This window comes from Geotrypetes seraphini, chromosome 3 (assembly GCF_902459505.1).
Source record: "Geotrypetes seraphini chromosome 3, aGeoSer1.1, whole genome shotgun sequence".
Taxonomy (NCBI): Eukaryota; Metazoa; Chordata; class Amphibia; order Gymnophiona; family Dermophiidae; genus Geotrypetes; species Geotrypetes seraphini.
The window spans coordinates 347507421-347522170 of record NC_047086.1 but is presented as its reverse complement, the minus strand read 5'-3'; the positions used below and the strand labels follow the sequence as shown (position 1 = coordinate 347522170).

Here is a 14750-nt window from a genome sequence, read left to right as displayed (position 1 = left end):
AACTAGGTTCAGTTCTGACTGCAGCTCCATGTGACCTTTATATTATCTTTTTCAATATATACTGAAAATTGCTAATAATCAAAAAAGCCAGTGATAACAGCATCTTGATAGAACACCTGGGCTCCGTGTGCCAGGGTTGACATATGGCTCCAGGAAAAGGAGGACAGATTGAGACATCCGGGTTTTACTTCCATTGAAAGCAATGGAAGTATAACCTGGATATCTCAAATCATCCTCCAGATGGTAACCTTATGCAATGTTCCCTCTAAGCTGCGTGGCCACGCATCTTTTAGCAGGAGGCTAAGCTGCCGTTCAGCCGCACCACACAGCCAGGGGAGTCGGGACCAGCATCCCTTTGGTATCGTTCTTCATCATGTGTTGCTGCTACTTTCCTGAAGCAGCAGCGGCGGCAGCAAACTGAAACCGGCTGCAGGCCCTTCCCATACATATTTTTTACTTATCCTTTAATGCAGTGCCTCTAGCATGCCCTGACAGGACCCGTTTAACCCACAAGGGCTTTTTCAAGGGTTCATAGAGGAGCTCTATTCTTAGCGTCCTTTTAGTTCTGGGGCTAGGACTGTTCTGCACGACGCTCCCCAACTCCATCCCGATTTGCTGGCAGCAGTGCTTTCTCCACCCCCCCCCCCATGTGCAGCATCTTTACATCTCTCCCTCCCATCATCAATGACATGGCACAGGGAAGGCCCTGGCGGGGAAGGCTGAGAAGCAGCCTGTTCAGGGTGCTGCCGCCGCTGATGTTTGGAATGAAAGTATGTCGGTCTCGAGGTGAGAAGGTCAGTGGGGTTCTGCTGTGCAGGGGGATTGGAGGAAGGGATGGAAAGATGCTAAGCAGGGGGATGGGTGGGAGGGAAGGAAAGATGCTGCATTTGGGAAGGGGGGAAGAAAGAAAAGAGGAATAATTGGGGTAGAGGAGAGGAAGGGAGAGATGATCGTTGTACATGAAAAAAAATAAGACATCCCCGAAAATAAGCCCTAGTGCATTTTTTTGGACCCAAAATTAATATAAGATACTGTCTTAATTTTGGGGAAACATGGTAACATTAATTCCCTATTCACCTGCTCAATACCGAGGTTGTTTTAATCATTCCCACACTAAATAACTCCTTATTGTTCCTGATCGTCTGTCATGAATACAATGTAAGCTCTGTTGAGCAGGGACCGTCTCTTACATGTTTAATATACAGCACTGCATAAGTCTAGTAGGAATCTAAAGCAGGTTGTCTAATCTAGCCAAAGTGTTGAACTCCTTTTCTGTGAATGACTGCCAATCTTTAGGTGATATTATTAAACACTGCATGTTCTGGTCTTCAAAAATGTGTGCACAATTCTGACTTACCTCATCTCTTGCAAGAATCTGAGAGCACTGGTTGGGACAAGGCACTGGAAAATCAGGACAATAATTTTCCTCATGGTTCTGAAAACAAAGATTTGATATTTACTTGTGTATTCTATAGCTAAGAAGCATACAGTGGCCTGGGCAGAGAAGGATTTCCTATATCATCTGATCTTCTAGAACTGCATTTGCCCCTAGGTGTTTTTCTCTGCTCTGTTACTTAGTGTTACCTAGTCTCCATTGGCTCATTGCTTTTGCCTCATGACTCTTCCAGCTCCCCAAAACCAGCTGTTTCTCCACTCTTGGCTTCTCAAGTGCTGGCCTTTTCTACAAGTAGATCAACTAAGTGATTCAGCAAAACTAGTGCATCTCTCCTTCCTTGAGCTACTCTGCATGAGATGCTGAAATAAAGAATTTCAATGGCAATTTTAAGTTCAAATTTCTTTATTGAAAATGAGCAGTTAACAAAAGAACAGACTGAAGCTAAAATAACACCACATCAAAGTATGTAGTGTAGCTGCCACGCTAATCCACTTGAATGCAAGGGCAAAACATTTTTTAAAATTCTCCTCCCCCCACCAAAGAAAAGTGGTACCCTTTTATTGGACTAAATGCATTTCTTGGGTAGCTTTTGGGAGCTAGCACCCCCTTTCTGAGATCAGAACATAAGGTCCTGGTCCTAAAGAGAGTTCTCACTTCCGGTTCACCACACAATTATTTCCCATGTATTCACCTTCCCCAGGGATCCCTGAAGAAGACTTTTTGTCGAAACGCGGACCGTTTGGGTCCTGTATCCCTAGCGGACTAGGTCCTTTAAGGCTTTTATGTGGATAACCTATTTTTATGTGGATGATTTCAGAGTACCTTTGGAACTTTGACACTTTCAAATAAAGTCCATTTTGGAACATCGTCACTGCACAGAGTTTTTTTGGTTTTCTCTGATTAAGACAGGCAAGATGTTACGGCGGCTCTATTTACGCTGACATAAAAATCAGACAACACAAAGCACAGCAAGATGATACCTTCATGGTAAAACCTGCTCTGGTAAGTCAAAATTGTATGTCCGCATGCTTTCTTGGTCTAATTATTGGATTGTTACAGACAGGTGGGATTCCAGCACATTTTACAAAACAGCAAGATATCGGTGGTGGAGGACACGTCCACCTCTTTTTATGTCCATGCATATGCATTGGTTTTAGACATCGGCACGGCCACAAGAGTGGAGATAAGTTCCCAACCTCTGGCAGCTGAAAAGAAGGACTTGGTGCCGGCCAGACAGAGAAAGAGAAGGTACTGTAAAAGGGAGGATTTGGAGAAGGGAAGGTGGAGAGGGGGGGGGGGAAAAACCCAAAACGGGAACGTGAAGAAGGGAAAAACATCAGAGAAGAGGCTTCAAGGGCCATGAGACAGTCGGGTAAAGTCTCTCTTAACTTACCTGAATTGGTATGTCAAGCTCTGTCTCTGGCAGTGTTCAAATCCAAGCTAAAATCCCACTTTTGAGAGGCTGCTTTCAAACGCCTAACTGCGATCCACCCATAAAGTGCTCATGTCTAATTTGTCACTCCCTCTGTAATTCCCTACCCCAATTGTCTGGTTTGTCTGTCTGATTAGACTGCAAGCTCTGTGGAGACAAAGAAGAACTCCGAACCCTTTTGCCTTCCCTCCACTCAAGGGCACTCAGCGCAAAAAGATGTTTGATAACCTTCTGGCGACGCAAGCAGCAAAACTCAACCACTCCATCTCCAACCTGTTGACAGCAACGGACGACTTCAAAACTTTTTGAAAAGAAATCAAAATCCTACTTTTCAAAAAATTTATCCAGATATCTTAACCCAACCCTTCCCCCTTCTCCTAGCTAAACTCTCCCCCAAAACCTCCACTTAAATAATCTCTTCCTCCCCAAAACACCAACCAAGTATTCAGATCCCTGAAATGTAACATAATCTTATTTGTACTCTAACTGTAATATATTTGTTATATCACACAGTAACGTACAGTCAATTTAATATCCAATTTGAAAGTTCTTCCTGAATTAATCCAGCTACCTCTCCTCTCTTGTAACCAAAAAACCCCCCAAAAAACCGTTGTAACTTCACTGGAAATGTCCAGTTAGCTCTTTTGTAATCCGCCTTGAACTGCAAGGTATAGGCGGAATAGAAGTCCCTAATGTAATGTAATGTAACATGATTAATGTAATGTACAGTGCTGCTTGCATCTGGCAAAACTATAGAAATGATTAGTAGAAGACAGTGGCGTAGTAACGGGGGACGAGGGGGCGGTCCAACCCGGGCACCATGTTGGTGAGGGGTGCCAGCACTTCTCCTCCTCTCCACCCCCCCCCCCCCGCCTCTTCCCATTTGTCCCCTCCATATGTGCGCCCCCTCCCTTCCCCATACCTCTAGTTGAAGTTGTTGTTTGCGGCGGTCAACAATGTACTCTTCGCGACCCCATCGGCTCTCCCGCTGACATCACTTCCGGGGTGCCGCACATAGCACTCACACCACCAGAAAGGGGAACATTTTAGCCAGCAAATAATGGTGATACTTGCTAGCCAGACTTGGGACTGATGTCAGCTGAGTTTTGGAGGGAGCCACAATCTGTGTCTCTGGCTATGGATCGTCACTGCAATAGCTAAGTGAGGTGAGGATAGGATTATACCAGTCCCCCTGACTAATCTGCTCCAAAGTAAAAGCATTGTCAAAAAGAGGTCCCTATCTCTACAATTCTGCCATATCCACTGTCCATTTTTCCAAAACCTACCTACGAACACATACCCCTGAGAGCTGCCTCCAACTTTAAAACCCTTAAAAATTTCTCCCCACCCAACACCGCCAATAACCACCCTCCAACCCTCCCCCATGAACTCGCCCGTTCCTCATTACTCATTGTCATCCCACAATTGGGGACTATCACTTATAAATGCACTCCCTCCTGAAACCCCTCTACACACCCTATCTCAAGAAAAGGGAAACTGGAAATAAACATATCCTGTATGTTAACAACTGGTTTCAATTACCTCTAATAAAGATATCTGATATTAATCTCTGACTACATTAAAAAAGGGGTATTTTTTCTTGACTCATATTGATAGCTATAACAAGTCAATACAATGACCAGCAAGAACAATCAGCCTCTTAAGTCAGCAGTGAAATTACATGAAGGGCCATTTTCGATAGGATGTCTAAGTCCAACTTTGGATGTCTCCCACAAGACGTCCAAAGTCAGAAGCAGAGAAACGTCCATTTTCAAAGAAACGTCCAAATAAATTTTTTTTTTAAAATTGCCTACTTGGACGTTTTGGCCACCAGAACATCAAAATTTATTTACCATTTTTGACCACAAAAACAGTCAAGTTAGAAACGTCCAAATCAGTCCCATTTAGTGCTGTGAACTTCACATAAAGAGCCCCAGATATACATATCACTTATAATTTATGCTGAGCCATCCAAAACCTACTATAACCACCTGGCTACCACCCCAATAGCCCTGGCTGCAGGCAGTATAGTAGGGTTTGATGGGTTCATATTTTCCATCATAAATGTTGTGGTTAGAGTGGCTTATGGGTCTGGCTCCTTCCTTCTAGGTTCACTAGCCCACCCATCTTGGCCACTTAAGACACCTATGTGGAATTCTACTTGGCTTTCCAATATCAGGAGTCGCTGTTCTAGACTCAGTTATTTACTGTTTCATTTAGATATTTGGGGAGGTGGTGGGAGGGGGTCAGTAACCACTGGGGGAGTGCAGGGGTCATACCTTCATGCATCCAATGGTCATCCAGTCAGTTTGGGTACCTTTTTGGCACTTAGATGCTTCTAAACTAGATCAAGGTCAGAATATCTAAGTTCCATGCAGGACATCTTACAAAAGATTTGATTATCGCCAGAAGACGTCCAAGTTGGCACAAAGCTTGCCCAAAACATACCTCTGACACGCCCATTTATGAGTTAAGATGTCCTGGAGGTGAACGTCCTTCAAGATGTCTGATGTATGTGGATCTAAAGTTGGCACTTGGGCATTTTGCATGAAAAACGTCCAAGTGCCAATTTAGACATTTTTTTCGACATTTTTTGTTTTGAAAATGCCCCTAAGATTGTATTACAGCCGGAGTCAGAGTAATCTTCATAGAGGTGCAAAAACCAGTTATTGAACTCCTAACTGCTGCACAGACAACTGTAACCTGCCACTACCTGTTACAAGAAAACTTTAGAAATACATTAAACTGTCTAAATTAGGTTAACTTGGATGTTTCGATTCTAGATGTTATCTGTTCCCATGAGGGTTAAACTGGCATTTGGAGTAATACATCTACCCAGCGCTGGTTCATGGGTCATACCACCTAAGATAAGTGTTGCTTTCTCTATTCATAATATGGCCTGATGGTTTGAATCTACACACTTTTTTGATTTTGAGCTAAGAGAGATATATATTTTTTGAATATTTTTCATTGTTATATTATTTATTAAGTACACACCTGCAATAGGTATTTTTGAAGTTTGTTACACGAAACAGGTGAGGTGGGACAGGCGTAGGTGATTACAACTTAGAATCAGGATGTGGACCTGAAATAATATATAGATTATAGGAGGTCCTATGATCTGATCATCTTTAATTATGTTACGCCTGCCCTTTACCTAAAATAAATTAGGTGCTTAGAAAAAAATAGAATATAAAAAACAGTTTTTGTATTTTAACCCTAACATCTAGAATCGAAACATCCAAGTTAGGCTAATTTAGGCAGTTTATGTATTTCTAAAGTTTTCTTGTAACATCCATGACATACTATATTTTGATTTGGGTAGGATGACATATTAAAGAAATCCATTTTCCTTTTCTATAAGAACACTACATATAACCTCCATATTGAAAAGCCTTCATTGGCTGCTGATTGAACAAAGAATCCAGTTCAAAGTGTTATCTTTGGTGCAACAGATCATGTATCAATCTGCACCCTATTGGTTTCAGTTTCTCTGGGAGGTTTATAGACCAAACAGAGCACTGCGATCTGAGGGGAGCATGAGATTAGTAGCTCAGACAACTGAGAATGTAAGATATGTGGCAACGAAATTAAAAATGTTCTCGCTTGCGGGCATGTCTCTTCGGAACAAGCTTACTGGTCAACTGAGACTATGTACTGAGCACTGCAGCTTTAAGAAGTTCCTGAAAACTTTGTAGATGCTCATTTTTGAGCTACTTCTTTTGAATTTGATCTGGTTCCTCTGTTATATTTTGTCTTTGGATGATATTGTGAAGGAGTCTGGGACTGGTTTTCCTAAGTGCTGAACTAAGTTTTCTCTTTAATAAAATGCTGAATTATGTTTAGCTGCAGACCTAACTTATCTGATGTTCTAGCCTGCCTGCACTAGGTGTTGTAGCAGGACACTAGGTGTTTTAGCTTCTTATGGCTATCTCAGCATAAACGACATGTAACAGAAAGACTGCAGGGCCTAGATAAGTGACCTGCTAGTGTGAGCTTAGCACCAATGATTTTTAAGAAAAGTAACACGTGAACAATTTTTTCTAGAATTCAGTTGTTTAGCCAGAAGAATGAATAAATATCTCTGTAACTCCCGGGTTTCGGCACTTCTGAAGCCAGCTTGGAGCTCAGGAGTCGCATACGTATGCTAATAAACCAACTGTGCTTTCTTCAAGTCTCTAGGTTTTTTGGCTGCCCAAAGTGACCTTTCAATTGAAGTTCCTTTTTTGGTTTTTTTTTCCATTTTGAGTGTGTAGAATTATTGCTTTGGGATGATGCATATCTGTTGTATGATTTATGTTTATTATTATGTATGTTATTACATGGAAACTGCTGAGACTCCAGGTGGTATATAAATGTTTTAAATAAATGGTTCATGACTAATTCCAGAACCTTAGATAACCAGCGATTTAATAAGAACATAAGAATTGCCACTGCTGGGTCAGATCAGTGGTCCATCCTGCCCGGCAGTCCGCTCACGCGGCAGCCCCCAGGTCAAAGACCAGTGCTCTAAATGAGTCCAGCCTCACCTGCGTACGTCCCTGTTTAGCAGGAACTTTTGCAGTTTAGTCTTCAAACCCTGGAGGTTTTTTTCCCCATACAACAGACTCCAGAAGAGCGTTCCAGCTCTCCAGCACTCTCTGGGTGAAGAAGAACTTCCTTACGTTTGTATGGAATCTATCCCCTTTTAACTTTAGAGAGTGCCCTCTCGTTCTCTCTACCTTGGAGAGGGTGAACAACCTGTCTTTATCTACTAAGTCTATTCCCTTCAGTATTTTGAATGTTTCGATCATGTCCTCTCTCAGTCTCCTCTTTTCAAGGGAGAAGAGGCCCGGTTTCTCCAATCTCTCACTGTACGGCAACTCCTCCAGCCCCTTATCCATTTTAGTCGCTCTTCTCTGGACCCTTTCAAGTAGTACCGTGTCCTTCTTCATGTACGGCGACCAGTGCTAGACGCAGTACTCCGGTACAGCGGCATGATAACCTTCTCTGATCTGTTTGTGATCCCATTCTTTATCATTCCTAGCATTCTGCTCGCCCTTTTTGCCGCCGCAGCACATTGTGCAGATGGTTTCATCAATTTGTCGATCAGAACTCCCAAGTCTCTTTCCTGGGAAGTCTCTCCAAGTACTGCCCCGGACATCCTGTATTCGTGCATGAGATTTTTGTTACCAACATGCATCACTTTGCACATCCACATTGAACCTCATTTGCCATTCAGGCCTCCACCTCAGTTATGAAATATCAAATGTGCCATTACAAGCCCGAAGAACCAGGCTTCTCCACTAAGCAATCTGGTTTGTGATAAAGCATGATCTGCCTTGCTCACCACAGCTCCAGGAATCTCATTCAAAATAGACTGCGTCAGTCACAGAACCAAAGAATTGTACATTGCCCTGAGAGCTGACTCTCAAATGTGCTGGACAGCAAAACATATTTTCTGCTCAAACAGCATTTTGCATATGAAAGCAGAGGATTTTTCTTTTATCAGAGGACAAAGTTACCTCCATGCAGAGCCTATAGAATACCGTATTTTCACGCATATAACGCGTGCGTTATACACGATTTTTACAAATCGTGCATAACCTTGCGTGTTATACGCGTGAGCACGTTTTACAATGTTTTTTTTACATAGTTTCCCGCCTCCCCCCGACGTCCGATTCACCCCGCAGGACCGCTCGCACCCCCCCGACATCCGATTCACCCCCCCCCCCGGCAGGACCGCTCGCACCCCTACAGCCTCCCCCCCCCCCATCATGGAGAAGCTCCTACCGTTCTCCTGCTGCTTCCTCTGCCGGCGGTCCCGGGCCTTCTGTGAGCCCTGCTCTGAAATGCTTCCTCTTCCAGCAGTCCCGGCCCTTCTGTGAGCCCTGCGTCTGCGCTGCTTCCTCTTCCGGTGGTCCCGCCCTAAGGGCGGGACCGCCGGAAGAGGAAGCAGCGCAGACGCAGGGCTCACAGAAGGGCTGGGACCACCGGCAGAGGAAGCAGCAGGAGAATGGTAGGAGTTTCTCCATGATGGGGGGGGGGGAGGCTGTGGGGGTGCGAGCGGTCCTTCGGGGTGGGGGTGCGAGCGGTCCTGCGGGGGGGGGTGCAAGCGGTCCTGCGGGGTGAATCGGACATCGGGGGGGGGGGAGGGCATCAGGCTTTCAGGGTGGGGACAGGACTTCAAGGGGGAGAGGAGAGTCGGGGCGGGCCAGAGGAGAGTCGGGGCGGGCGAAAGGAGAGTCGGGGTGGCCAGAGGAGAGTCGGGGCGGGCGAAAGGAGAGTCGGGCGGCGACAGGAGAGTCAGGGCGGCATGCACGGTATACGGGTGTGCGCGGTATATAAAAATTTCTTTACATAAATTACAGTTCCCCGCGCGCTATACCCGTGTGCATGGTATATGAGTGAAAATAAGGTAGATGTTTTGTGAGCACAGTTCAAGATCTTTAAAGTCACCACTCTAGATCGCAGGGCTCGCAGTTGTCCACACACTCCCCTAGCATGGCATCACAAGTTGTTGCAAACAAAGGTTCATGATTAAGAAGCCTGAGTCAAGATGGAAATACAACAGAGAGGGAGGAAACTGCCACAGAGAGAGCAGCAGCATGTCAGAGTAAGACTGAAAGAGGAAAATATAAAGAGTTTCTTAAACACGTCACAGATAAAACTGAAAGTAGCAAATGCAAAACAAGAAAGACAGCACATTCAACCACATCACTTCTCCTTCAGAGTAAACCGATATGAGACATCTATTCCGCGGCTTTTCAGAAAGGAGAAAAAAAAAAAAGAAAGAGGAAAGAAACTCAGAAACAAAAAGGTGACAGTTATGCTTACAAGCATGAGAAAAGAACGGAAAGTCAGAATACACAGAAGAAACAAAATATAAGCAAGAAAAGACAGACAGCACGATGCTATTACTCAGGGTCAGTGAAACAATATGTGCTTTTCCACTCCACTCAAGGCACAGAGAGAAAACAAGCTCCACTACACAAGAATTGCCATACTGGGGCAGATCGAAGGTCCATCAAGCCCAGTATCCTGTTTCCAGCAGTGGCCAACCCAGGTCCCAAGTACCTGTCAGAAACCCAAACAGTAGCAACATTCCAGAGCTCAGATTGTGATGTCATAAAGCCTCATTCCACCAAAGCCTAAGAGTCAGCCTCATCAGTGATGTCATAATGGCTTGATTATCCTATACTTGGCTCACATAAAAACATAAGAATTACCATACTGGGACAGACCGAAGGTCCATCAAGCCCAGTATCCTGTTTCTAACGGTGGTCAACCCATGTCCCCCAAGTACCTGTCAGAAACCCAGTAGCAACATTACAGAGCTCAGATTGTGATGTCATAAAGCCTCATTCCACCAAAGCCTAAGAGTCAGCCTCATCAGTGATGTCATAATGGCTTGATTATCCTATACTTGGCTCACATAAAAACATAAGAATTACCATACTGGGACAGACCGAAGGTCCATCAAGCCCAGTATCCTGTTTCTAACGGTGGTCAACCCATGTCCCCCAAGTACCTGTCAGAAACCCAGTAGCAACATTCCAGAGCTCAGATTGTGATGTCATAAAGCCTCATTCCACCAAAGCCTAAGAGTCAGCCTCATCAGTGATGTCATAATGGCTTGATTATCCTATACTTGGCTCACATAAAAACATAAGAATTACCATACTGGGACAGACCGAAGGTCCATCAAGCCCAGTATCCTGTTTCTAACGGTGGTCAACCCATGTCCCCCAAGTACCTGTCAGAAACCCAGTAGCAACATTCCAGAGCTCAGATTGTGATGTCATAAAGCCTCATTCCACCAAAGCCTAAGAGTCAGCCTCATCAGTGATGTCATAATGGCTTGATTATCCTATACTTGGCTCACATAAAAACATAAGAATTACCATACTGGGACAGACCGAAGGTCCATCAAGCCCAGTATCCTGTTTCTAACGGTGGTCAACCCATGTCCCCCAAGTACCTGTCAGAAACCCAAACAGTAGCAACATTCCAGAGCTCAGATTGTGATGTCATAAAGCCTCATTCCACCAAAGCCTAAGAGTCAGCCTCATCAGTGATGTCATAATGGCTTGATTATCCTATACTTGGCTCACATAAAAACATAAGAATTACCATACTGGGACAGACCGAAGGTCCATCAAGCCCAGTATCCTGTTTCTAACGGTGGTCAACCCATGTCCCCCAAGTACCTGTCAGAAACCCAAACAGTAGCAACATTCCAGAGCTCAGATTGTGATGTCATAAAGCCTCATTCCACCAAAGCCTAAGAGTCAGCCTCATCAGTGATGTCATAATGGCTTGATTATCCTATACTTGGCTCACATAAAAACATAAGAATTACCATACTGGGACAGACCAAAGGTCCATCAAGCCCAGTATCCTGTTTCTAACGGTGGTCAACCCATGTCCCCCAAGTACCTGTCAGAAACCCAAACAGTAGCAACATTCCAGAGCTCAGATTGTGATGTCATAAAGCCTCATTCCACCAAAGCCTAAGAGCCAGCCTCATCAGTGATGTCATAATGGTTTGATTATCCTATACTTGGCTCACATAAAAATTGTCATACTGAGACAGACAAAGATCCATCAAGCCCAGAATCTTGCTTCCAACAGTGGCCAACCCAGGTCTCAAGTAATTAGCTAGATCCCAAGTAGTAAAACAGATTTTATGCTGCTTATCCTAGGAATAAGCAGTGGATTTCCCCAAGTTAAAAATGGAAAATTAAAACCAAATTATATCCACTCATAGTACTTATAAACAAGATAGATGAAAACAGCATAGACTATACAAACATAAGAATATAGGGGTCGATATTCAAAGCAATTTAAGTGGTCAGGAGAGGTGCAGGGCTATCTGCTGATATTTAGAATTTAACCAGTTAGTACCACTGAATATCACCACAGACTATTAAACTTAAAGCTAGCTCCCAGGACTGAAGTCAGCATTTATGTTTATTCGCTTTTGACATACTGCCCTATCTTGGAGAAGTTCAGTTATACAATTTTTTTCTATCAGGTACTCTAAGTATTTTCCCTAGGGTGCTAACCACTAGGGTACCAATACTCAGCACTTAATCATAAGAACATAAGAATAGCTTTACTGGGTCAGCCTAATGGTCCATCAAACCCAATAGCCCGTTCTCACGATGGCCAATCCACTGGCCAAAATCCACAGAGTAACAACATTCCATGCTACCGATCCAGGGCAATTAGATTCTTGCCGCAGTGTTGATGGTAGTGAGTTCCATAACATTGGAGCTACCACTGAAAAAATTGTTTTACGCATCATGTCATAGAACAATTGCCGAATAGAGGGAATTGCAAGAAGGCCTTGTTGGGATGAACAAAGTGATCTGGAAGTTACATATGGAATCAACAAAGCATGGTAGTGGGGACAGGAAGACTTATGACGAAGACTGAAGAAAAGAGAGATGGTGCAAATTGCAAGCAGCTCCTAGAAGAAAACCTGTTTGTCATCCTGGAGATTCACTTTTCAACAGGACAATGACTCCCCAAGCACAAAGCAAAACAAAAATGGAAAATCTCAGGAAAAAAAGTGAATGTCCTCTAGTAACTCAGCAAAAGCCCAGACCTGAATCCTTTAGAAAATTGGTGGCAAGACTTTAAGGCTGCAGCCCACAGAGGATCCCAGTCAACATTAGAGAATGACACAGGGACAAATTTTTCCCAGTCCCCGCGGGAATTCATTCTCCCATCTCGTCCCCGCAAGTTCTTTTCCTGTACCTGCTCCATTCCTGCAAGCTCTGTCCTCATCTGCACAAGCCTCAAACACTTTAAAATCATAAGTGTTTGAGGCTTGTGCGGTTAAGGCGAAGCTTACAATAATGGGGACAGGGACAGAGACAAAACTCATGGGGATGGGACAGGGAAATTGAGTTCCTGTGGGGACGGGGAAAAATTTGTCCTCATGTCATTCTTTAGCCAACATAAGAGCCTGAGCTATTCTGCTATGAAAAATGGATAGAAACTGCTCCATCCCACTGTGCAAAGTTGATGACATTTATCTTAAATGACTCATAGATGTTATTACTGCAAAGGGACTTTCACTACGTACTGAGGCAAGGAGAGCAAACACTTCTGAAATTAAGACTTTTCACTTCTACACTCTTAACCCTTTCAGGACCAAGGGACATATTTGTCCCATAACTTTAAAATCCTATAAATTTTGATTGGGATAGTCTACAGTTCTAAATTTGATATGTACGGATTCCATATGATACTGGCTTTATGTAAACAAACTGGTTCCGACATTCATTCATTAGCGTCGTTGCCAGATTGACGAGAAGATTCACTTGCCACACTGTCCATAAGCCAGAAGTGTGATTTAAAAAAAAAAAAAAAAATGATATTTCACACAAAAAAATCAATTTTTTGGCATCTGCAAGCCCTTTTTACCATAAAAATGTCGTCAAAACCACAAAGTGACATTGCTGAAGGGTTAGAAGGAAAAGTGTGCCTTTTTGCAGATGATACCAAGATTTGTAACAGAGTAGACACCGAAGAGGGAGTGGAAAATATGAAAAAGGATCTGCAAAAGTTAGAGGAATGGTCTAATGCCTGGCAACTAAAATTCAATGCAAAGAAATGCAGAGTAATGCATTTGGGGATTAATAATCGGAAGGAACCGTATATGCTGGGAGGAGAGAAGCTGATATGCACGGACGGGGAGAGGGACCTTGGGGTGATAGTGTCCGAAGATCTAAAGGCGACAAGGCAGTGGCTGCTGCCAGAAGGATTCTGGGCTGTATAAAGAGAGGCGTAGTCAGTAGAAGGAAGAAGGTGTTGATGCCCCTGTACAGGTCATTGGTGAGGCCCCACTTGGAGTATTGTGTTCAGTTTTGGAGACCGTATCTGGCGAAAGACGTAAGAAGACTTGAGGCGGTCCAGAGGAGGGCGACGAAAATGATAGGAGGCTTGCGCCAGAAGACGTATGAGGAGAGACTGGAAGCCCTGAATATGTATACCCTAGAGGAAAGGAGAGACAGGGGAGATATGATTCAGACGTTCAAATACTTAAAGGGTATTAACGTAGAACAAAATCTTTTCCAGAGAAAGGAAAATGGTAAAACCAGAGGACATAATTTGAGGTTGAAGGGTGGTAGATTCAGGGGCAATGTTAGGAAATTCTACTTTACGGAGAGGGTGGTGGATGCCTGGAATGCGCTCCCGAGAGAGGTGGTGGAGAGTAAAACTGTGACTGAGTTCAAAGAAGCGTGGGATGAACACAGAAGATTTAGAATCAGAAAATAATATTAAAGATTGAACTAGGCCAGTTACTGGGCAGACTTGTACGGTCTGTGTATGTGCATGGCCGTTTGGAGGAGGATGGGCAGGGGAGGACTTCAATGGCTGGGAGGGTGTAGATGGGCTGGAGTAAGTCTTAACAGAGATTTCGGCAGTTGGAACCCAAGCACAGTACCGGGTAAAGCTTTGGATTCTCGCCCAGAAATAGCTAAGAAGAAAAAAAAAAATAAAATAATAATTTTAATTGAATCAGGTTGGGCAGACTGGATGGACCATTCGGGTCTTTATCTGCCGTCATCTACTATGTTACTATGTTACAAAAATTGGCCTACAATCCTTATGGTCCTGAAAGGGTTAATTGCTTTTTGAATGATTGTATAATTGTTAACTTTTTCCCCCATTGAAAGTCCAGAGTATATTATGTAGATCACTGAAAAAACTCCTACTTGAATGCATTTTGAACTATATTTTTGAGCAGAATGTGAAAAATATATAAAGAAAGATGTGAAGACTTTTATAAGGCTCTATAAGTGAAGCAGTGAAGCTTGATACGTGGCAAATGAAGTTTCAGTGTCTCTAGCTTTTCTATGTAGAGTTGATGCATAGAAGGGGGTCACAAGTTGAGGAGGTCATGATAGCAATGCAGACATTCATGGT

The 14750-nt window shown here is 43.6% G+C and overlaps 1 protein-coding gene across 6 annotated transcripts in view; it reads right to left on the bottom strand.

Annotated features, from left to right (window-relative positions):
- TRAF5 (TNF receptor associated factor 5) overlaps positions 1-14750 on the bottom strand; it is a 105966-nt gene that overhangs the window by 47021 nt on the left and 44195 nt on the right. For all 6 annotated transcript variants that reach the window (XM_033938122.1, XM_033938121.1, XM_033938116.1 and 3 more), the window contains exon 6: positions 1358-1435. In XM_033938122.1, the coding sequence (XP_033794013.1) occupies positions 1358-1435 (78 nt within the window). The remainder of the gene's footprint in view (positions 1-1357; positions 1436-14750) is intronic.